General features: G+C 38.4%; 2 protein-coding genes across 2 annotated transcripts in view; both read right to left on the bottom strand.

The window, feature by feature from the left end:
• LOC126469699 (apolipophorins) overlaps positions 1 to 26,608 on the bottom strand; it is a 738,135-nt gene that overhangs the window by 499,125 nt on the left and 212,402 nt on the right. The window contains exons 22-25 of the mRNA XM_050096873.1: positions 21,289 to 21,529; positions 18,405 to 18,550; positions 18,025 to 18,210; positions 9,081 to 9,151 (exon numbers count right to left, since the gene is read on the bottom strand). Of these exons, the coding sequence (XP_049952830.1) occupies positions 9,081 to 9,151; positions 18,025 to 18,210; positions 18,405 to 18,550; positions 21,289 to 21,529 (644 nt within the window). The remainder of the gene's footprint in view (positions 1 to 9,080; positions 9,152 to 18,024; positions 18,211 to 18,404; positions 18,551 to 21,288; positions 21,530 to 26,608) is intronic.
• Positions 1 to 26,608, bottom strand: part of LOC126469700 (protein GVQW3-like) — a 90,662-nt gene that overhangs the window by 6,900 nt on the left and 57,154 nt on the right. The window lies entirely within an intron of this gene.

A 26,608-nucleotide genomic window follows, 5' to 3' on the forward strand; every position in this document is an offset into this window, starting at 1 on the left:
GGATTGTATACATGGAAGAAGCCTGGAGATACTGAAGGTTTCAGATAGATTATATAATGGTAAGACAGAGATTTAGGAACCAGGTTTTAAATTGTAAGACATTTCCAGGGGCAGATGTGGACTCTGACCACAATCTATTGGTTATTAACTGTAGATTAAAACTGAAGAAACTGCAAAAAGGTGGGAATTTCAGGAGATGGGACCTGGATAAACTGACTAAACCAGAGGTTGTACAGAGTTTCAGGGAGAGCATAAGGGAACAATTGACAGGAATGAGGGAAAGAAATACAGTAGAAGAAGAATGGGTAGCTTTGAGGAATGAAGTGGTGAAGGCAGCAGAGGATCAAGTAGGTAAAAAGACGAGGACTAGTAGAAATATTGAATTTAATTGATGAAAGGAGAAAATATAAAAATGCAGTAAATGAAGCAGGCAAAAAGGAATACAAACGTCTCAAAAATGAGATCGACAGGAAGTGCAAAATGGCTAAGCAGGCATGGCTAGAGGGCAAATGTAAGGATGTAGAGGCTTATGTCACTAGGGGTAAGATAGATACTGCCTACAGGAAAATTAAAGAGACCTTTGGAGAAAAGAGAACCACTTGTATGAATATCAAGAGCTCAGATGCAAACCCAGTTCTAAGCAAAGAAGGGGAAGCAGAAAGGTGGAAGGAGTATATAGGGGGTCTATACAAGGGCAATGTACTTGAGGACAATATTAGGGAAATGGCAGAGGATGTAGATGAAGATGAAATGGGAGATACTATACTGCGTGAAGAGTTTGACAGAGCACTGAAAGACCTGAGTCGAAAAAAGGCCCTGGGAGTAGACAACATTCCATTAGAACTACTGACGGCCTTGGGAGAGCCAGTCCATTACAAAACTCTACCATCTAGTGAGCAAGATGTATGTGACAGGCGAAATACCCTAAGACTTCAAGAAGAATATAATAATTCCAATCCCAAAGAAAGCAGGTGTTGACAGATGTGAAAATTACTGAACTATCAGTTTAAGAAGTCATGGCTGCAAAATACTAACGCGAATTCTTTACAGACAAATGGAAAAGCTAGTAGAAGCAGACCTCGGGGAAGATCAGTTTGGATTCCATAGAAATATCGGAACACGTGAGGCAATACTGACCCTACGACATATCTTAGAAGAAAGATTAAGGAAAGGCAAACCTACATTTCTTGCATTTGTAGACTTAGAGAAAGCTTTTGACAATGTTGACTGGAATACTCTCTTTCAAATTCTGAAGGTGGCAGGGGTAAAATACAGGGAGCAAAAAGCTGTTTACAATTTGTACAGAAACCAAAAGGCAGTTATAAGAGTCAAAGGACATGAAAGGGAAGCAGTGGTTGGGAAGGGAGTGAGACAGGGTTTGTAGCCTCTCCCCGATGTTATTCAATCTCTATATTGAGCAAGCAGTCAAGGAAACAAAAGAAAAATTTGGTGTAGGTATTAAAATCCATGGAGAAGAAATAAAAACTTTGAGGTTCGCTGATGACATTGTAATTATGTCAGAGACAGCGAAGCATTTGGAAGAGCATTTGAACGGAATGGATAGTGTCTTGAAAGGAGGATATAAGATGAACATCAACAAAAGCAAAACAAGGATAATGGAATGTAGTTGAATTAAATCGGGTGATGCTGAGGGAATTAGATTAGGAAATGAGACACTTAAAGTAGTAAAGGAGTTTTACTATTTGGGAAGCAAACTAACTGATGATGGTCGAAGTAGAGAGGATATAAAATGTAGACTGGCAATGGCAAGGAAAGCATTTCTGAAGAAGAGAAATTTGTTAACATCGAGTATAGGTTTAAGTGTCAGGAAGTCGTTTCTGAAAGAATTTGTATGGAGTGTAGCCATGTATGGAAGTGAAACATGGACGATAAATAGTTTGGACAAGAAGAGAATAGAAGCTTTCAAAATGTGGTGCTACAGAAGAATGCTGAAGATTAGATTGGTAGATCACATAACTAATGAGGAAGTATTGAATAGGATTGGGGAGAAGAGAAGTTTGTGGCACAACTTGAGTAGAAGAAGGGATCGGTTGGTAGGACATGTTCTGAGGCATCAAGGGATCATCAGTTTAGTATTGGAGGGCAGCGTGGAGGGTAAGAATTGTAGAGGGAGACCAAGAGATGAATACAATAAGCAGATTCAGAAGGATATAGGTTGCAGTAGGTACTGGGAGATGAGGAAGTTTGCACAGGATAGAGTAGCATGGAGAGCTGCATCAAACCAGTCTCTGGACTGAAGACCACAACAACAACAATAGGTGCATTATTTTGTTTATTGTATGTCCCTTGGGAATGAGAGTATGCAAAGTGGTTGTAATACAAATTATGAAGAATGATTTGTTTTTATTTATATGTAGGTATATATTTTCTTATGAGTTTATATAAGTCTGTGAGTGCGGACTAGTTGTACCAGAAGACTTTTGATACCTTTCCTCACAAGCGACTATTAATCAAATTGCGTGCATATGGAATATCATCTCAGTTGTGTGACTGGATTCGTGATTTCCTCTCAGAGAGGTCACAGTTCATAGTGATAGATGGTAAATCATCGAGTAGAACACAAGCGATATCTGGCGTTCCACAAGGTAGTGTCATAGGCCCTCTGCTGTTCCTGATTTACATAAATGATCTAGGTGACAATCTGAGCAGCCCCCTTAGATTGTTTCCAGATGATGCTGTAATTTACTGTCTAGTAAAATCATCAGATGATCAATTCCAATTACAAAATGATCTGGAGAGAATTTCTGTATGGTGTGAAACATGGCAATTGGCACTAAACAAAGAAAAGTGCAAGGTCATCCACATGGGTACTAAAAGAAATCCAATAAATTTTGGGTATACGATAAATCTCACAAATCTAAGGGCTGTCAGTCTGGCTAAATACCTAGGAATTACAATTATGAGCAACTTAAATTTGAAAGACCACATAGATAATATTGTGGGGAAGGTGAAACAAAGACTGCGCTTTGTTAGCAGAACACTTAGAAGATGCGACAAACCCACTAAATAGACAGCCTACATTACACTTGTTCATTCTCTGCTGGAATATTTCTGTGAGATGTGGGACTCTTACCAGGTGGGATTGATGGAGGACATCGAAAAAGTGCAAAGAAGGGCAGCCCGTTTCATGTTATCCTGCAATAGGGGTAAGAGAGTCACTGATATGATACCCGAGTGGGGGCGGCAGTCACTGAAACAAAGGCAGTTTTCTTTGCGGCGAGATCTATTTACCAGATTTCAACCTACAACTTTCTCTTCTGAATGTGAAAATACTTTGTTGACAACCACTGACATAGGGAGAAATGATCATCATAATAAAATAAGAGAAATCAGAGCTCAAATGGAAAGATTTAGGTGTTCCTTTTTCCCAACCACCATTCAAGAGTGGAATGGTAGAGTAGTATGAAAATGGTTCAATGGACCCTCTGCCAGGCACTTAAGTGTGAATTGCAGAGTAATCTTGTAGATGTAGATGCAGATGTAGATCATATGGCTGCAGATGGACATTCAAGTGTTGGCAGATGACAGGTACAATGTAATTCTGGGGTTATAATGTGTGAGTAAATTTTATTCTTGTGACAGGTAAACAGTTCTTTGGGGTATACCATGTGGATTTTTGTTGTACTACTTTAGGATTTTGTTGTCATTTCCTATGAGTTGTAGAGAAGGCAATGATGTGTGTTTATTTTTCATGTACTGTAAGCAGCATGTAGTTATGAGTATTTTCAGATTGTATATTTAGATGGCATGGCAGAGGATGTGACTCACAGATAAAATGTGATGTATCATTCCAGAGTGCATCATGTCACAGAAATATAAGAAATGGAGCTGTTTCTAGGAGCGACAGGAGGGACATCCTTGCACTGCAAGTCTACACTGCATATACTCAGTATATGATCCAGTAGCAGTTATCGCAAATTGCTATGAGCAATGATGATCTATGGGAACCGAACACTCAGAGCTGTGGGGCAGAACAATACTACTAAATGGTACAAAGTGTGACTTTTGGGGGAATCTTTTCTGCTTCCAGCATTTATAACAGGGGCTACAGCTCTGAACCATCTGCTACTGTACTTGCCTGATAAAACTTTAGCAATATTACCAGCTAAGAACCTGATCTACCTATACAACACCTTGAATCCCACCCACTCAATTCTTTGGATAAGTTTACAGAGGCACAGAAGGGGTGTTTTAGTGCAGTAGAAATCTTCCAAGATATTCAACATAGATCACAGTACATACCATCACAAAATCATGGTGATAGGGATCTCATCATCAAGTATTATCTCTATGCTATTTCTTACTTCTGCAACCTGTGTCTGACTGTCTATGGCAGAGAACCACACATCCTGTCAAAGTCTCCATTCACCGTATACCAACCAAGTTGGTCACCCACTGAGTTTATGCAGTCATAAGTTCATAAGTCATTGTGCATTGTGAGCTGGACTGGACTAGTGGAAAGACAGTGGTGCCAACACTTGTAAAAGCAAACATCACCATCCAAGGCCAGTTGATTTCCTGTGAAATTCCACTGTCATGGGCAAAATTATGCTGAGGCAGCACTATGCAAGACACCAGCCCTGAGCAGTGATGACCAGTGCTATCTCAGACCATCCACTAACGCTGCACTGCCTTGGCTTCTATGTGAATAGAGGTGTGACCTGGTTATAACAATCTGGGCAAAATTTGCCACAAATACTCACCACACCAGATGTAGCTAAGTCTGTCTTCAATGGCTGCATACACTGAGAGCTACTCCACACCAACTGTCCATCTGACGTGGGTCACCCATCCTTGTCTACAACTCATTGTCACCTCAGCTAGCCGCCAGTCTGTGTCCCACTCCTAAGTATGATGTTGTCAGTGTTCGAGTGGGCGCCATACGAGTATGGCCTCCTCCAAGCTGTCATCAATCAGCTCCTCGGTGCCTCCAAGGAGTCCTCAATTTGCAGTTCACACTTAGACCTGCCTTGCACCTGACCCACTGCTGCTGGCTGTTGGTATCCAGTGCATATGCACCTGGCTGTCACTGGAACACCTGACTTAGCCATGCACCACAAGGCCACTGATGGTGCAACTCTGCCTGCTCCTGTCTGTGCATGACTAACATGCCCCCTTGTGTTACTCTGAGGTGGGCTCAGCCACATGGAGTCAATACCCACTGTCAAAATGCTGTCAGTGGCTACTCTACAAGTTCTTGCTAAATAACATATGATGTTGATTTGGCTGCATTTCTGGTTCCACTAGTGCTAAGGAACTGGTCCCCCACAACCACTACACTGCTCACTATCCTTAGTCGATATCCTTTCATTTCACAGTGTAAATAGCCAATTGACCACAATTGACCATTCCAGCACCACAAAATAGTCTGTCCTGTGTAAGGCTCTTCATCTCTGAATAACTACTGCAGCCTACATCCATTTGAACCTGGCTACTGCATACATCACTTGCTCTCAATTCGCGATTTTTAACCCCCCCCCCCCCCCCCCCCGCGCCGCCACACTTTAATCCATTATGAAATAAGCAATTCCTTGATGACTCAGGATGTATCCCATCAACTGATTCCTTTAGTCGGTGATGTTGTGCCATAAATACTACTTTTCTTCAATTTAATTCAATATATACTTGGTAATTACTTAATCAATGTGTCTAATCTTCAGCATTTTTCTGTAACACCACATTTCATAATCTTCTATTCTCTTCTTGGATGAACTGCTTATTGTGCATGTTTCACATCTGTAAAAGGCTATATTCCAAACGAAAACCTACAGAAAGAGTTTGTACCACTAAAATTTATGTCAGATGTTAACAATTTCTTCTTTTTCAGAAATGCTTTCTTGCTATAGCAAGTCTGCATTTTATGTCCTCTCTTCTTCAGCTATCATCAGTTACTTTGTTCCCCAAATAATAGAACTCGCCTTCTATATTTATTGTCACATTTCCTAATCTAATTTCCTCAGAATCACCTAATTTAATTTGACTATATTCCATTTGTTAACATCGAGTATAGGTTTAAGTGCCAGGAAGTCGTTTCTGAAAGTATTTGTATAGAGTGTAGCCATGTATGGAAGTGAAACATGGACGATAAATAGTTTGGAGAAGAAGAGAATAGAAGCTTTCGAAATGTGGTGCTACAAAAGAATGCTGAAGATTAGATGGGTAGATCACATAACTAATGAGGAGGTACTGAATAGAATTGGGGAGAAGAGGAATTTGTGGCACAGCTTGACAAGAAGAAGGGACCGGTTGGTAGGGCATGTTCTGAGGCATCAGGGGATCACAAATTTAGCATTAGAGGGCAGTGTGAAGTGTAGAAATAGTAGAGGGAGACCAAGAGATGAATACTCTAAGCAGATTCAGAAGGATGTAGGTTGCAGTAATTACTGGGAGATGAAGAAGCTTGCACACGATAGTGTAGCATGGAGAGCTGCATCAAACCAGTGTCAGGACTGAAGACCACAACAACGACAACATATTCCATTACCCTTGTTTCTCTTTTGTTGATGTTCATCTTATAACTTCTTTTCAAGACACTATACATTCTGTTCAGCTGCTCTTCCAAGTCTTGAGTGTCTCTGACAGAATTACAATCTCATTAACATATCTCAAAGATTTTTTCTTCTCCCTGAACTTTAATTCCTAAAAAGGAAGGAAGGAAGATTAGTGTTTAATGTCCTGTCAACATCGAGGGCGCTAGAGATGGAGCATGAGCTCAGATTGTTTCAAGGATGAAGAGTGATTTAGGGAAATTATGGAAAATCTAAATGTGGATGGTCAGACACTGATTTTAACTGTCACCATACCGAATACAATGCCAGTGTGCTAACCACTCGACTACCTTCCTTGGTTTCAATGTAAAAATTGAATAACATCAGGGATAGTCTACAGCTCTGTCTCACTTCCTTCTCAGCTACTGTTTCTTTTTCATTTTTTTTACTCTTTGTAACAGCAGTCTGTTTCCCCTTCAAGTTGTGAATAACCTTTCACTCTCTGTATTTTATTCCTGATACCTTTGTAATTTCATAGAGCGTATTCCAGTCAGCACTGTCAAAAGCTTTATGTAAACAAATGCTGTAAAAGTAGAGCTGTCTTTCTTTAACCTATCCCCTTGGATATGTCATAGGGTCAGTACGGCCTTGCATCTTCCTACATTTCTCCATCCAGAACCCAAACTGATCTTCAGTGAATATGGCTACTACCAGTGTTTCCATTTTCCTGTGAATAACTGTTAGCACACAGCCTTCTTTCAAATTGGAATTATTACATTCTTCTAGATGTCTTAGGGTATTTCACCTGCCTCATATATTTTATACATGAGATGAACTACTTTGTTGGGCATGCATATTGGAATTATAATATTTAGCAAAGTTAAAATAAGTCTTATAGTGGTGGAAATCATTTGCTCATGAAGTAGTGTCAGTCTACAGAAATGTTATACCAGATCGTGCAGTAATCATGCCTATCACACTAGTCAGTAACTCAGTAAATCAGAATGCATGGCAGCCACTAACCAGATACATGCCAGTCCAGGTAAACAGGAGCATCAGTTGTTATTCACACCATAGAGACAGAATCAGATAGTAGCAGATAGCACAGGGAAACAGAAGGAGGGTAGGTCAGCTGCTGAGCAGTCTTACATTGATCTGCTGCAATATTTAACATGGCTAGCCTGAAATATCATCAGTTTCCCCGCCTGAGGCACCCTCACCAGACACAGGTGATATTATATCAATACCTTCCATTTGCATGCCTGGTGAAGTTATCAAAAAGCCAGTCAGGTAGATGTTGTAATTATTGACTTTCAAAAAGCATTTGACTCTGTATCATACCCAGGTTATTGAAAAGTGTGATCATATGGGGGTATCAAATGAAATTTGTTACTACAGGAGAATTTCTTGGTAGGGAGGACACCTTACCCTTGGATGGGGAGTCATTGACAGATGCAGAATTAACTTCTGGCATGTCCCTGGGAAAATGTGTTGGGACTCTTGGTGTTAATTCTGTATGTTAATGAAGGGGCAGACATCATTATTAACAACCTTTTGCTGAGGATGCAATTATCTATAACAAAATACTGCCCAAAAAAAGTTATGCAAACATTCAGTCAGGTCTGGGTAGGATTTCAATGTGGCTGAAAAACTGGAAACTATCTTTAAATGCTCATAAATTTGGAACTTTGCATTTTCAAAATGCAAAAGTGTAGTATCCTAAGCTTACTGAATTAATGATTCACAACTGGAATTAATGAATTCATACATATACCCAGGTGTAACAATCTGTATAGATACAAACTGGAATGCTCACACAGGCTCTATTGTAAGTACAGCTGGTGGTAGACATCAGATCATTTGTAGGATACTGCAATGCAATGGGTTTACAAACAACACTGCTTACAATTCTCTCAAGCAATCCATCCTAGAATATTGCTAAACTGTGTGGGACCTATACCAAACAGAACTAACAGGGAATACAAAATGCATACAAAGGAGTTCAGTACAAATGATTATAAAAGTTATTTGACACAGTACCAGTGAGATTGTGAAAACCTGAACTGGCAGATGCTTGAGAAATGTGAAAGTTTTCAGGAAACAGGATTAATTGTGTAATCTAGCAATATTCTAAAAACCCCTATGCATTGCTCCTGTACTGACCACAGGATCAAGATTAGACTAACTGAAGTGACCTCAGAAGCATTTAAGCATACATTATTGCCATGCACCACATGCCAATAAAATAGGAATATGACTTGACTATCCAATAAAAACATATTTTAATGTACATGGTGTAACAGTTTTGTATCTGATTTATAGATATTTGAAGATAAAAGTGCCACACAAGTATCCCACAGAATATTGCAGCAAAGAAATAAAAAGAGGTATTTAAATGTGTACTATCAATTATGATATATAATCCAGGAATGCTTTATTTACTTGGAAACTTAAATTTCTGGTGTTACTTACTGATCTATATGTAAATCTAGTGATATTTCTTTGTAATCTTCGAACGCAGCTGCTAGAGCAAGTGAATATACTTTTTCTATCCAACGCACTTCAACATACATTTCATAGTGTTCTGTAGATGGAGACACTTGTTTCACCAACACAGAATATTTGTCATCTTCGTGAGTAACCTGCAAAGATACAAAATATAGTACAGGTTGTCTTTGTTAGTTTTATCTTAATACACTAGTAATTTTCTTAAAATGTGTGAAGAAAAATACTTTCAATTAAAGCCATGAGAAAAAAAAACATAATTGCTAAGACTTTTACTCATTTTAACAAGAATGTTGTTAAAAAAAATAAGAATTATGTGATGCATTGTCTAATGTTAAATAACAAAGATCAATGAAAACATGCTTCTTCAGCACAAATATTTGAATGGATTTATTTTGGACTTTAAATGTATTTCAGGACTTCCAAAGTATTTTACACAATAAGAATCAGGTATTTTGGAAGTATGTTTATTTAGTATAGCTTTCACCAAAATTATATAAATTCATTCTTTATTTTGAAATTTATGCCTATGTCCCTGTAGTTAGCAATCAGATACTATTTATTCAGCAATACTAATGAGCACCTGCATCACAACTGTAACAGTACTAGTAGTTTAGAGGAACTCATATACTTATATTGCTTCAAAATGCCATAGGTGAGATTTTGTTCACCAGCATACATTCCGTTAACACCATATGTGAGATTTATTTATTTATTTTGGTTCCAAGAATCTTGTGTTATACAGTGTACAAAAGATATAGGACAAGTCATGCACATAATGATACAAAACTGTGGCTGAGAGATATGGTAAGGTAGAACAATAAGCTATAATAATAAAATTATATAGCATATCTCAGCAGAGAGTATGTAACTTATGTGTCAGATTTATTTACTACAATTTAATAACAGTGTAACATTCAAAGTAATATGAATTATTACACTAACAATAAGTGCACTAAAGATTCAAGTAGAGTTACTACAAATTTACCTTTAACTCTGGATAAATTCAATGTCTAAGTAAAATATTCTTAAATTTCTACATCTACATCTACATCCATACTCTGCAAGCCACCTGACGGTGTGTGGCAGAGGGTACTTTGAGTACCTCTATCGGTTCTCCCTCCTATTCCAGTCTTGTATTGCATTTCCAAAATGCAAAAATGTAGTATCCTACATCTATTGTTATCACTGTTTTAATGACTTGAGGTTTGATTTATTGTACAGCACACTGCCCATATTAGTTACCTCAACTAGATTCCTGGTCAGTCTTTGGCCTACACAACGAATGTTTGTACTGGAATGTGTACTATAATTATGAAGAGACTTCTTGACCTCAAACAAATGAAGTTATTATTAACAAATATCACAATCTCAAAAACACAGATACAGAGAGCAGGCAATATTTTTAATTATCTGAATATTAGTTTATTGGATATTTGAGGAGATATCTTATTCATTGTATTTATAAGTCTCTTTTGTATCTCAAAATTTTTCCTCTGCATTTGCCACTGGAAGAGATAGTTGAATGTACTAATGTAAAATAAATTGCCTTTAGTTTTGTGATATCACAGGACTGATATTGCAGGACTGACTAAGGGTTTAAAATGTCTGACACATTGTGCTCAATCTTTTGAGCAGCTTTTTTCTGTGAATATTTCATTGTAAGTGATTATCTATCCACACTAAAGAAGTTTTATCTCCCTGGCTTGTTCTATTGCTTCATCACTTATTAGTATACGGTACACACGGGGTGCATACGGGAAGATCCCAGTTAGATTACATCATGGTCAGGCAGAGATTCTGAAATCAGGTATTGAAATGTAAGGTGTACCCAGGAGCAGATATAGACTCAGATCACGATTTAGTAGTGATGAAGAGTTGGCTAACTTTTAACAGACTAGTCAAGAAGAGCCAATGCACAAAGATGTTGGACACAGAAGTATTGAGGAATGAATAAATACATTAGAAATTCTCTGACACTATAGATACTGCTGTAATGAATAACTCAGTAGTGAGTTCAGTTGAAGAGGAATGCACATCACTAAAAAGGGCAAGCACAGAAGTTGTAAAGAAAAACTTAAGTACATAGAAAATAACAGTGAAGAAACTATGAGTGACAGAAGAAATATTTCAGTTGATCGACAAAACAAGGAGGTATAGAAATGTTCATTGGAATTCAGGAAAACAGAAACACAATTCCCTTAGGAATGAAATACATAGGAAGTGCAGGGAAGCAACCATGAAATGGCTACATGAAAAACGTAGGGAAATAAAAACAGAAATGATTGTCAGAAGGACCTTGGTGAAATTAAAATCAAGGGCAGCAACATTAAGTGTACAATAAGAGTTCCACTGTTAAATGCAGAGGAGAGAGTGGATAGGTTGAAAGATTACATTGAAGGCCTCTATGGGATGGAGGACTTGTGATGTGATGGAAGAAGAAACAGCAGTCAACAGGGAAGGGATAGGGAATCCAGTATCAGAATTTAAAAGAGTTTTGTGTAACTTAAGATCAAATGAGGCAGAATGGGTAGATAACATTATATTGGAATTTCTATAATTATTGTGGGATGTGGCAACAAAATGACTATTCACATTGGTGTGTAGAATCTATGAGACTGGCAATATATCATCACACTTTTGGAAAAACTTCATCGACACAATTCTAGCCAACAAGTGCAAGAATTATCACACAATTAGCTTAACCACTTACACATTCAAATTATTGACAAGAATAATATACAGAAAAATGGAAAAAAAATAGAGGATCAGTTAGATGACATTCAGTTTGGCTTTAGGAAAGATAAAGGCACCAGAGAGGCATTTCTGATGCCGTGATTGATAATAAAAGCACAACTGAAGAAAAATCAAGACATGTTCATAGGATTTGTTGACCTTGAAAAAGCATTTGACAATATAAAATGGTGCAAGATGTTTGAAATTTTGAGAAAAATAGGGCTAAGCTCCTGGGAAGGGCAGATAATATATAGTATGCACAAGAACCAGGAGGTAACAATAAGTCTGAAGTGCTCAGATTAAAAAGGGTTAAGACAGGGATGTAGCCTTTGGCCCCTACTGTTCAATCTATATGTCAAAGAAGCAGTGATAGAAATAAGAGAGGTTCAAGAGTGGGAATAAAATTCATGATGAAATGATATCAGTGATAAGATTTGCTAAATACATTGCTATCCCCAGTGAAAGTGAAGAAGGATTACAGGAATTGTTGAATGGAATGAACAGTCTAATAAGTACAGAATATGGATTGAGAGTAAATCGAAGAAAGATGAAAGTAATGAGAAGAAGCAGAAACTTGACATCAGAACTGGGGACTACAAAGTAGATGAAGTTAAGGAATTCTGCTACCTCGGCTGCAAAACATGATGGACAGAGCACAGAAGACATAGAAAAAAGACTTGCACGGCAAAAACAGTATTCCTGAGCAAGAGAAGTCTACAAATATCAAAATTAGGCCTTAATTTGAGGACAAAATTTCTGAGAATGAACGTTTGGAGCACAGAATTGTATGGTGGTAAGATATTGACTGTGGGAAAAATGGAATATAAGCAAATCAGAGCATCTGAGATGGGGTACTAAACTGTAGACCAATGTTGAAAATCAGGTGGACTCATAAGGTGAGGAATCAGGAGGTTCTCCCCAGAATCAGCAAGAAAAGTAATATGTGGGAAACACTCTTCCATTAAGATGTCACAGATTAACTTCTGTGGTACTACAGGGAATTGTGGAGGTTAAAAGCTGTAGAGGAATATATCCAGCAAATAACTGAGGATGTAGCTTACAATTGTTACTCTGAAATTGAAAGTTTGGCTCAGGGGAGGAATTTGGTGGGCTGCATCAAACCCAGTCAGAAGCCAGATGGGTGGTGAGGGGGGGGGGGGGGGGGCAGGGCTATTTTGAAGCATATCTATGTTTACTATTATTTAATAATAGTCTATTTGCTGATAACCTTGCTGTTGAGTATCCCTAAATGAGAAAATACACATACAAACACCCACAATAGTATATTATCATGCAGCCAGGTAACTAGTTTGTTTGTAGTGTCAGGTAATTCACTCACCATCATTTGAGTCAATGGATTTTGGAAAAGGGAATTTCTGTCATCTGCAAACAGTACAAGTAAGGGTTTAAGTAGATTCAGAGGAAGATCACTGATAGATAAAAGAAAAAGGAGGGGCCCCAGAACTCAGCCTTGAGGGACACCTTACTTAAGCACAGGTTCATTGGACAGAACTTTAATATCATCTTTACTAGAAATTTCAACTACTTGCTACTTGTTTGTAAGGGAAGACTGAAACAACTTTTCCCAAGCAGGCCCATACCGAGATGATCCTGCACCCTAGGCAGAACTACCAAAACTGCAACCCTGCTGCCTTTCCCCACAGAAAAACTATCTTTCTGCAATTTTTTCATGCACTGATGTAGGAAATTTTGTAATTTTTAAAATGGGTTCAATAAAAGTTAACCTTCATTGAAAAATATTACATAAATGAGAGAAAAAAAATGCACATAACAAATTTGATATGCTGTTGCAGTAAATAAATTACAAACTATACAAACTTTCTAAATAATTGAAAGTGAAACAAAATGTATGTCTTAATGTTCGTGGCAGCTACTGTACACAGATTTTATCATGACTCATAATAAAGAACAGATTTTCTATGCCTCCATTAAATTATTAACTGTGTATGAATCATTAATAGGAAATAAAAGAAGAAAGGGCTATAATTAAGTGTATTCCTTTTCAAGAATTGTGTTCTTATTATAATTTTACTTCCCATTTTCTTGTTATGACTGCAGAAAACTCACAGATAATGCCACTGAAGTCAAATTTAGCAGCTGTGTCACATAAATAAATAAATATTCTGTTGACAAGACAGCTGAATTTGATAGTCTGCTTCATCTATACTCAACATTAAATAGTTTTTTAATCCACCTTAATTTCCTGAAGCTGCATTCTAATTGTCATAAATATTCTCAAAACTATTTTGATGTTTAGATAATCACCTTGTAACCCATACTCTGGAGGGGAAAAAAGTCAAAATGTCCCAATGGGAATGTGTGTCTGTGCTCTTCATCTTTCTTTGAAACCAGCTATTTCATTAGCTAGCTCTGCTGCATCAATATTTATATTATATTTGTCACCAAAATCTGCTTGTGATTTTCAGAATAAGATACAGAGTTCTCATTTAATGCTTTCCTGACAGCAAATTAAAGTGACATGAAATTAAATGTTATATGTGAGAGCTGTTTCCCATTTCACTCAATATTCTATCACATATTTTGAACAGTCTAACTTAAACAGTTTCAGTCCAATCCTCAGTTGGAAGAAATCAGCAAAAATAGGAATCCTTTGGTTAAATAGCAAATTATTTGCTTCAAGACTCAGTGGCCAACCTTTTGAGATCCTACAATACTGTACCAAAGTAGGAACAAAAACTCTATTGTTGAACAAGAGCTAGCTGTGTAAGCAGGAGCAGTAGAAACCAAGTGCAATACTGACACATAACCCAACTGACACATGGTCGATAGTAGTCATTTCTTTATGTGCTACTTGGATGAAATGACACTGTGATAACAGCATGCATTTTTAATCTTTTGGCAAGGAAAAAGCTTCATCTTGCAGAAAGAAGATAGGAAGACATGAGGCAGGAAAATTCATGTGCCTTTCCTAGGTAAACTGGTCTGTTTTAGCACCCCCTGTGTGCCTGTACCCTTTGTGGGGAGAGACATTTTGCCTTGCTCATGGCCAGACCTTAGATATTTCTGTATATTTTTAAATACACATGAAAATTGGGATCATCATTTTCTTTTCTTTCTACATGTAGAGTTTTCTTTTCATTACACAAGAAGTGATTATCCCCATCGTAATCCATTTTTTTACAAACTCTTCTTCTTATATTTCGAATGTATGATCTTTTGAGGGGAAAGGCAATATTAAAATAATGGTGAACAGTGTCAACAAATAATTTTGTTGTCTGATGAGTATCATCCTCACTCCACACCTCCTCCGAAGACTCATACACTCCTGGAAATGGAAAAAAGAACACATTGACACCAGTGTGTCAGACCCACCATACTTGCTCCGGACACTGCGAGAGGGCTGTACAAGCAATGATCACACGCACGGCACAGCGGACACACCAGGAACCGCGGTGTTGGCCGTCGAATGGCGCTAGCTGCGCAGCATTTGTGCACCGCCGCCGTCAGTGTCAGCCAGTTTGCCGTGGCATACGGAGCTCCATCGCAGTCTTTAACACTGGTAGCATGCCGCGACAGCGTGGACGTGAACCGTATGTGCAGTTGACGGACTTTGAGCGAGGGCGTATAGTGGGCATGCGGGAGGCCGGGTGGACGTACCGCCGAATTGCTCAACACGTGGGGCGTGAGGTCTCCACAGTACATCGATGTTGTCGCCAGTGGTTGGCGGAAGGTGCACATGCCCGTCGACCCGGGACCGGACCGCAGCGACGCACGGATGCACGCCAAGACCATAGGATCCTACGCAGTGCCGTAGGGGACCGCACCGCCACTTCCCAGCAAATTAGGGACACTGTTGCTCCTGGGGTATCGGCGAGGACCATTCGCAACCGTCTCCATGAAGCTGGGCTACGGTCCCGCACAGCGTTAGGCCGTCTTCCGCTCACGCCCCAACATCGTGCAGCCCGCCTCCAGTGGTGTCGCGACAGGCGTGAATGGAGGGAGGAATGGAGACGTGTCGTCTTCAGCGATGAGAGTCACTTCTGCCTTGGTGCCAATGATGGTCATATGCGTGTTTGGCGCCGTGCAGGTGAGCGCCACAATCAGGACTGCATACGACCGAGGCACACAGGGCCAACACCCGGCATCATGGTGTGGGGAGCGATCTCCTACACTGGCCGTACACCACTGGTGATCGTCGAGGGGACACTGAATAGTGCACGGTACATCCAAACCGTCATTGAACCCATCGTTCTACCATTCCTAGACCGGCAAGGGAACTTGCTGTTCCAACAGGACAATGCACGTCCGCATGTATCCCGTGCCACACAACGTGCTCTAGAAGGTGTAAGTCAACAACCCTGGCAAGCAACATCTCCGGATCTGTCCCCCATTGAGCATGTTTGGGACTGGATGAAGCGTCGTCTCACGCGGTCGGCACGTCCAGCACGGAAGCTGGTCCAACTGAGGCGCCAGGTGGAAATGGCATGGCAAGCCATTCCAGAGGACTACATCCAGCATCTCTACGATCGTCTCCATGGGAGAATAGCAGCCTGCATTGCTGCGAAAGGTGGATATACACTGTACTAGTGCCGACATTGTGCATGCTCTGTTGCCTGTGTCTATGTGCCTGTGGTTCTGTCAGTGTGATCATGTGATGTATCTGACCCCAGGAATGTGTCAATAAAGTTTCCCCTTCCTGGGACAATGAATTCATGGTGTTCTTATTTCAATTTCCAGGAGTGTATTTTAATGTGTATCTAAAATTATTTAAATTACTAGGAACTTTAATTTGATGCCCGTATGTAACTTTTGGATTTTCGGATGTATATGTGTGTGGCAACTTAAGTTTTAATGAGATTCTGACAGGGTTTGTTAACACATCTGATATATTTTGAACATTCAGTAGCATAATGCAGAAATTATCAATCAAAATTGCATTGACAGAGACAGATAGAAGTTATTCTCTTGGGGGCTCCAAGAATATTTTCCATATTAAACACAGCTATTTAATTACTTATATGAAAGGAATTGTGTGAAATACTGGCAAAAATAAAATGTATGTCCCCACATAAAATAATTTTGTTTCCCTTTGAATTACACGTTCACATGACACAGTCCAGATTTTCTAAAAACTTGTGGCAAATACCACATGCAAACTGCATCTTGAAATAATGATTAATTTTATATGTTTATGTTTTAGTACACAGTAGTCAAAATATTTCTCAACGTAAAGCTGATTCATTTTGTTGGATTTACAGAAATTAATCCTGTTATTCACAAGAATTAGACAGCCACCATCCCCTTTACATGAGTCACTGGATCTACTACCAAGAGTATAATTTGGAAAATTAGAGCCTGAGAGCCCTTCATTTTTGACCCAATACTGCTGTATTGTATTGCATTTTTATTGGCCCTGTTGTCTACAAAAGCAGTATATGCAGAAGACACTGGACAAGTCAATGTACGGGAGATGACATCTTCATAAGGAAGAGCTGTTGAGCAGAAAACTTCAAATTCTATCAATTTCTTTCTTACTGAGTGAACTGATCCAAACCAAAGTAAACCCAAGTTGCTGCTATGTTTCATATTTTGACACATACACTACTCGTTTTGAGGATCATGACAGCTGACCTCTTTCCCATACAATGTTCCAAGAATTTTGTTTATTCTCTTGTACTATGTTAATTGATTTTTGTTCTGAAGCAAGTATTGTTTCTTTTGTGATTAGATTCCTTAATAAACTCATCATTAACTTTAATCTCCATACCATTTTATCTGTCTACCTGTAACTTTGGTAGAATAAATGCAGAGTTCTGAAGGCTTCAGATTAAATGTTATAATATTTTCATCTTTGCTATTGCTACATAATTTGCTAGAAATATAACTACTTATTTATGTTACCTGTAGTGCTAAATATTTGTCTGCACTGTGCCAGTAATTATGAGATGGCTGTGCAAAAGTGTTGCAAACAAATTGTTAAGACTATACAGCAGAAGTTTCTTCATACGTACAATGTAGAGTATAGTGCAATTAAGTTCCTTGTGAAAAACAAATATATGAAAAGCAGCTTACAGTAATAGTGTTTCTTACAAAGCAAAAAAGTCTGCAGTGTTCCCAAAATATGCTGACTAACATATAATCATGCCAATGACTAATTTCGCCAACAGAATGAAACAGTAACAGATAATGTCCACAATAAAATAATATATTACAGACAAAGATGGATGAACTTATTTCTGTTCTGATTTAATTTTCAAACTACATTATTGTATGAACTGAGGAAATATATTACCAGAATATTTGTTTTGAATTCTGTATCATCTTGGATTAACCGGAATGACACCGTAAGTTCATTAAAACTTGGAGACTTGACAGCAAGTTTCAAATGATGGTTCATTGTTTTTGAAGTACTTTTGTCTTGATACAGTCCTTTACCACTTATAGAGTGTCCACTAAACCATGATCCAGAGAATTCAATCTGCCAAGAGAAAAGAAAAATGGATTATAAGTGTTTACTAAGAAAGGTTGGAATAACTGCCAAAATGCAATGGTGAAAACTTCTAGACTATTTCACTGAATTACTTGAGAAAACACACACACACACACACACACACACACACACACACACGATAAAATTAGGTAATATTTACTATTAACTTAACAGCAGCTTACATCATATTCTTTTGGAGATTTCTCATGTAACTTTAGTTCCACAACCATTGGATTGAAACCTGGTAATGTCAAGTTGAACATTGCCTCAAAAAATGTAAATGATGTATGAGGCATTTTTAATTTGAATTGAATAAGCACTTCTTTACCTGAAATGAAAAATAAAATGTATGTTTGTGCATGATATACATGAGCAGATTTGATGTTTATAGCTTTATGCAAGTATGCATTCCATGGCCATTATTAATAATGTATGAGTTCCACACGCCTCCACAAAGATAGCATATTATCAGAAGTTATTAAACATCCTCTGAGTAATGGTAAACTGCTACCTAACCATATGCCTAAACAGATATCTGAAAATTGGAGTTCATACAGGTTGAGCTTAACTCAGAGAGAGCAAAAAACAGCAGTCTGAGTAGTTTTGACAGGTGAAAACAGCAGGTCAAAGTTTTATGGGACTAAAATTTTTCAGATGACAGATGTGTTAACTTGAAAAAATTTTGCAAAGTAATTCTGAGAAGGTAGCAAATTTTTGAGCAACAGTTTTGTACGTTTCAACATTTCCTGCAGGTGTAGTGTAAAAAAAATAAAAAATAAAATAAAAATAAAATAAAATAAAATAAATTAAAATAAAAAATTGGGACTCATTGGACTTTTAATTCATTTTCAACAGTGAATCACATGAACTTTACTACTGAACAGTAATATACTGCACTGCACTTAGTATTTTTGTAACTGCAAGGGACTCAGTCTGTTATTGTGTTAATTCACAAACTTGACAATACAATAAACATTTTTTTTTTTAATTTCCAAACATAAATCAGCTGGTATCTTGGACTTTATTAATTTTCACTACAGGTTACAATACTCCTTGCAGTTATTCATTATAAAGGAGTTAGCAGAACAATTTACAGTGACAGGTGTGTGTGTGTGTGTGTGTGTGTGTGTGTGTGTGTGTGTGTGTGTGTGTGTGTGACTAAACCTTAGGTGACAATGTAGCAAGTGAACATTAAAATCAGTCATTCATCTGACTAAGTTGCCAGAACTTTTAGAGTAAGCACTGGATGCTAGTATTACACAAAATGAAGAAACTCCTAAAGCAAATAATATATGACTCCCTGGTGACATTGGGAGTGAGACAGATCATATAAAATATGTAACTGAATGAATTATTCCTAACAGTTCACTGAAATTCTCATTCTGATTAAAAAGCCTACCATTTGTGGTACATTGGCAGTCAGTCGATGAGTCAAGGTGTATATCCTGTAAGACTGAAATATACAGTAGCATGGAAGTGCAAACAAATTAAACTTTCTTCCTAGATTTTTTAGATGTGAACTCTTTTACAGTCCTGGTATAATAAAATGAGTGGACTAACTCTGACTCTATTGTGATCAGAGTGAATCCAACATGCCACTCTTACTTGATTGTAGCTTTCAAAGGATTTAGTCTTAACGTCTGCAGCAAAACTGAATGACTGCTCTGCAGTAGAAGGGCAGAAAATCTGTAAGGCTACCAATATCTTTGGAAATAGCCTATGTTATTAAAATGGCTCTTGCGAAGACCATCTCATTTCCGATAGCCTGTGAAGGGACAATCCAATATTTTCTTATAAAACTCTCCATCTTTGGGAACAGAGAAGTGTGGCAAGCAGGAGGTGCAAAAATTGTGGAAATAAACCAACACTCAAACACAGTAAGCAGATTCAAATTGATGTAGGTTGCAGTCATTATAATAACGAAACAGGCATACAACTGGTCTACGGAAAAAAAATCTTATCTTGTTAATCTTACAAAAACTCATACTGTGCAATTACAGAAAGATAAAAATTACTTGCAGGAACCAGAAGCAGCTCAGATGAAACTCTGCATTTGAAATTATTCAGTATTTACAGATATAACGAAGTTAGGTGGGACCAGTATGTGGCTAAGTTAATCAGGGATCTCAGTTGTGCTTGTTTTCCACTTATAAATCTTTTTCACCCATGGACAAAATGAAATTCTCTTTGATAATAAAATAACTTATGAAACCTGACTTTATAAGTTATTAAACAGTTCATAGATCAGCACAATCTGAAGACTGTATTATACATTAGTTTAGCATTTCTAATGGTGTTGGATGGGTGATCAAGGAAAGGTTTTAACATAACAGAGGAAACAATGAAATCTGTAGAAACCTGCCAGATACTACACCTACCACAGCCATAAGTCAGACCATCATGGTAAGCATTCAATCGACGTGCTGCACAAGTACTGAGGCAGCCACCAGGAGCAGACAAATCACTGACAACAGTCACCTTGTTCAATAAGTGTGTGCGGTGCAACAACAGTGCCACCAACCAGGAACTGTATCTTTATATGTGCATACTCAGAATCTGAACTCTCAGTTGTCAAATGTATTCCAGCTGTGTGTTTACTCTCTGTGTACTCATATTCTTGTTGTCATCCCGTGACCCAATGAAACTTAGTTATTTAAGCCTATGTACTTCCTTGTGTCCCTAGTTAGAACAAAATCAAGCACCTTATCAGTACAGTGATAGGGGAATCAAGCACAATATTCTAAGATACAGGCACTGTAAATGCCAAGGTATCAGAGTGTACACTGCTAGTCGACAGTCTCTGTGAAGTAAAATTATATATGGATGCTTGTTTCCTGAGGAAATTACCTAGGTCTCTGGATACTGCTCTGTCCTTTATTATCTTGTTATTATTGAATACTTGAGCACAGGTGCGGAACATACATTCAGCTGAATGTAGTGAATGTTATACTTTTTCCATTGGACAATGCATATCAGTTACACAGCAGTACACACAAGTCAAAGATATCTGTAAAAACGCTTAGTTCTGTAATAAAATTTACAAATACTATCCATATAACATCTCACCTGGAGCATATCTAACTGTCACAAGTATGCTTGTTTCTGGTCCTGTATTGAGATATCCCAAACTAAATCTCATGTCAATGGATGAGATTGGTTTACTGATATGTACAGATGCATCAAATCTTACATTGTCATGGCCTCTTAGGAAACGAATCAATGTTGTTAGAACAAATTTTGATTTTATATCTTTCTGGTGTGGTCCAACAACAATCTCCATCCAAAAATCCATTCGGTCACTATTTCTCTGAGACAGTAGAAGCATATATGTTACAATAACGATACTGATGGAAGTTTTCTTTATTATTAAAATTCACAAATGCTCTAAATAAAGCTTTAAAAATATACCACAGGCAGGGTATTACTGTTACACTAACTGCACACTGTGTTCTTTGAGACACAATGATCATCACACTAGCACAAGATAATGAAAGCACTGGTCAAGTTTATCAATTAATAATTGTTACCTTTCCATCTGAAATGCACAGAATGCCATTTGGAAACATAAAGAACCCTAATCATAGCTGTTAATTTAGAACTAAATTATTTCTCTCAGTTTATGTTGCTGTATGTTTTTAAACAGCTGCTTATGTGGGTTTAAAAAAGAAGCAAAAACTTAAAGTTTGAATCTGATGTTGGCTGAAATATCACCTAAAAATTAAGATGTTTTTTAGCACTAAGAAAATGTTGGATACATATAATTTATTTAAAAAGCAGTGTGTTGCTGAGTGTGTTGGTGAAATTTAGATAACTGGTTTCATGATGTCATAGATTGAAGATTTTTAGGTAAACATTAAACTTCATATAATTTCTATGAAATGGGAGTGTGCTGAAAAGTAATATATCTGAATATTTTTATGTAAAAACTCCTAAAACTTTTTTAATAAAACAAATGTTATTAACATTCTATGTTTACGTTCTTTGTGTCTACATATTTATTTCTCAACAAAGTACCCTGGAGACAAACACATTTTTCCTAATGAGAGACCAGTTTGTTGATACCATCACTGCAGAATGTTTGGTGTGAGTAATGGAGCCACAACATCACCTCTGCTTGCACTACTTCATTACTATGAAACTAGAGTCCTCAAAGGTGTTCTTTAAGTTCTGAAAAGAGATGAAAATTGGATGGGGCCAAGTTGGGACTGTATGGAAGATGACCAATGATAGTGAACAGAACATGTCTGATTGCTACACATGCTGCAGCATGCATGTATGGTCTGGTATTGTCATACTGAAGGAGAGAGTACTCCGTGTGTGGACAAACTCTTCAAATTTGAAACTTGTTTACAGCATACCAACATAGTCAAGTTACACACTACCATGTTACATGCTACAGCTCAGAGACCTCTAGTAACTGAGGACTGCAAATATATAGACACAAAGAATAAAGATGTAGAATGTTAATAACATTTGTTTCATTTAAAAATACATACAAAATCAGACACATTACTTTTCAGCATGCCCCCGAAAATATCACCCTAATAACACTACAGATCTACTATACAGTATTCATATATACACAGATATTAGTATCATTACAACATTTAATAGTACAAAAAAACACTAATCAGTGCTGGTGTGTGTCTATATATATATATATATATATATATATATATATATATATATATATATATATATATATATATATATATATATAGACACACACACACACACACACACACACACCAGCACTGATTAGTATTTTTTGTTATATATATATATAAAGAAAGAAAATACTGCAAATGAACTATGTTATCACAAGATTGAAATTATAATGTCAAAAAACACAAAGAGACACTGCTATACTCTGGCATGAAAATCTGGGTATCCAGATATGACATGTTCATGTTACTGAATTCCTCTAGTGACTATTGGATGAAGTGGTGAAGGTAAAACAGTACATCCAAGCGTAAGCTTGGGAAGTAAGAAGGTGAAGGAGAGGACTATTGGATACTGGCCACAGTATAAAAAAAAAATTTAAAATAATTTTAATAATGGTGGCACTAATTTAAAAGAGTCAAATTTATAAACAACATGGGAATATGTATTATGAATATATGTTTACTTTTTATTTGTACATAAAAAGAAAAAAAGTTTACTTTAGATAGAAAATTGACTGTGGTGATGTTTATAGCATCCCTTTAGGAAAAAGCATTCCTTTAGGTACAAATTTATCACCACCAGCAACAATTTCAGTTGTTACAGGAACAATGCATGGTAGCAAATCCAAGAGTGCCTTCACCCTCCCCAGTGTTCAATAAAACTGTGGCTGATTGGACAGATATCTACATCAACTACAACCTTAAAAGTGTTCCAGGTACTGAAAAACAACCTGCAGTACCCACTGTTTCTTTTTTGGGCTTGCCCTGATATAATTTTTTCAGGTATGAAAATGAATTGTTAGTGTATTGTTCTTATGTTATGTTGCAGGTAAGAGACTAAAATTTCACTAAGAACTTAAGCCACAATAATAGTCATACTATATGCAAATCACTAGTTTACAATGGCTCAGTAGAGAGTGTACATCTACAAATCCAAATCAAGAATGCAAACAGTCCATACCGATTTGTTAACAATTGTTATGTCACCACCCCCATGAGTTACTGATTGCTGTGATCTATACACTGCTGACTTGTCACTTATGGCACTGAAAAACTTCTCATAAAAGGCAAGTTCAAAATACACTCCTGGAAATGGAAAAAAGAACACATTGACACCAGTGTGTCAGACCCACCATACTTGCTCCGGACACTGCGAGAGGGCTGTACAAGCAATGATCACACGTACGGCACAGCGGACACACCAGGAACCGCGGTGTTGGCCGTCGAATGGCGCTAGCTGCGCAGCATTTGTGCACTGCTGCCGTCAGTGTCAGCCAGTTTGCCATGGCATACGGAGCTCCATCGCAGTCTTTAACACTGGTAGCATGCCGCGACAGTGTGGACGTGAACCGTATGTGCAGTTGACGGACTTTGAGCGAGGGCGTATAGTGGGCATGCGGGAGGCCGGGTGGACGTACCGCCGAATTGCTCAACACGTGGGGCGTGAGGTCTCCACAGTACATCGATGTTGTCGCCAGTGGTCGGCGGAAGGTGCACGTGTCCGTCGACCTGGGACCGGACCGCAGCGACGCACGGATGCACGCCAAGACCGTAGGATCCTACGCAGTGTCGTAGGGGACCGCACCGCCACTTCCCAGCAAATTAGGGACACAGTTGCTCCTGGGGTATCGGAGAGGACCATTCGCAACCGTCTCCATGAAGCTGGGCTACGGTCCCGCACACCGTTAGGCCATCTTCCGCTCACGCCCCAACATCGGGCAGCTCGCCTCCAGTGGTGTCGCGACAGGCGTGAATGGAGGGACGAATGGAGACGTGTCGTCTTCAGCGATGAGAGTCGCTTCTGCCTTGGTGCCAATGATGGTCGTATGCGTGTTTGGCGCCGTGCAGGTGAGCGCCACAATCAGGACTGCATACGACCGAGGCACACAGGGCCAACACCCGGCATCATGGTGTGGGGAGCGATCTCCTACACTGGCCGTACACCACTGGTGATCATCGAGGGGACACTGAATAGTGCACGGTACATCCAAACCGTCATCGAACCCATCGTTCTACCATTCCTAGACCGGCAAGGGAACTTGCTGTTCCAACAGGACAATGCACGTCCGCATGTATCCCGTGCCACCCAACGTGCTCTAGAAGGTGTAAGTCAACTACCCTGGCCAGCAAGATCTCCAGATCTGTCCCCCATTGAGCATGTTTGGGACTGGATGAAGCGTCGTCTCACGCGGTCTGCACGTCCAGCACGAACGCTGGTCCAACTGAGGCGCCAGGTGGAAATGGCATGGCAAGCCATTCCACAGGACTACATCCAGCATCTCTACGATCGTCTCCATGGGAGAATAGCAGCCTGCATTGCTGCGAAAGGTGGATATACACTGTACTAGTGCCGACATTGTGCATGCTCTGTTGCCTGTGTCTATGTGCCTGTGGTTCTGTCAGTGTGATCATGTGATGTATCTGACCCCAGGAATGTGTCAATAAAGTTTCCCCTTCCTGGGACAATGAATTCACGGCGTTCTTATTTCAATTTCCAGGAGTGTAGAAGTATCCAATAAATGAACAGAATTATTCATTATTCAGCCCAGAGGCTGAGAACATATTTGGAGTGGATGCATTCACTATTTTCTTTATTTATCCCAGACAAGATCCATGTTGGTTTTGGCAGAGACTCATTTTAAAAGCTTGAAGACTTACAGTCATAACTTACAACTATATTATGCTCGTTACAGTGGACAAACAATTAAATATAAACATCAAAATCCCATGGTTCTGCCAGGCATACATTATCTATTTTACATTACAAGCAATAGCCAAACAGGAATTAGACAAATGAATAGATCAAGGTGTCATGGAACCAGCACCACCCAGCATATGGATGACACAGTTGTATTATATGTGTCTAATGGATGGTTCTGTTCTTGCAGTTATTTTATCTTCTGCAGCTGCACTCTGCACACCAGCATGAAATGCACAGTTGATGGTACTTCCAGTTGTAGCATGTACTTCAGTTTCTACCCATTTCATTCACATATGGTGCATGAAAGCATGATTACTCGAATGCCTATGGGTACTACAATTAGTCTAAACATGTCTTTACAGACCCTAGGTCTGTGGTTCCCAGAGTTATCCAGGTTGACCCCCAGAGGTCCAAGGGAGACCAGACCGAGGTCCACATAGGTGTGAAAAAAAATTGGGGGTTCACAAGTTGTAAGTGGGGTTCCATGAAAATTTCTAACCACCTTAATTTTTTTGAGTATCTAGTGTATTTTAAGAAGGTCAGTGACTGCCACTTGCAAAAACAAGCATTTCGATATTCAGTACAATTCATGTAGAGACTTGTAAACTGCTGCCCGCACACCCACTCGCCCGGAATGCTTGTTTAGACATGCAAAGGGATGAAATATGACTTGTGCTATGTTTCCAAGCTTCACTAATATAAATATGAATGCCAAGGACAAAATGTTACTCATTTGTTTTCAGAATTTTGAGAATTAAAGTGTGAGTGAATCGATGTCTGTGTTTGCCAGTGTGAAGAAAAGTACTTGCCAATTTGTTACTCATATTTTTATTTTATATTGTAATCATATTATATTTGTTATACTTGCATGTAGTAGTTACATAACAAAAATTAAATGCTGAGAGGAGCAATTATTCGATACTTCTATAAAACAACAAAATAGCCAAGAAAGATTGAACTTTTAGTACTTTTTATTACAGAAATATTTATTTAGGCCACAGTGGCAATTCATTAAAAGAGA

The sequence above is a fragment of the Schistocerca serialis genome, chromosome 3 (genome assembly GCF_023864345.2).
Source record: "Schistocerca serialis cubense isolate TAMUIC-IGC-003099 chromosome 3, iqSchSeri2.2, whole genome shotgun sequence".
NCBI classification, from domain to species: Eukaryota; Metazoa; Arthropoda; class Insecta; order Orthoptera; family Acrididae; genus Schistocerca; species Schistocerca serialis.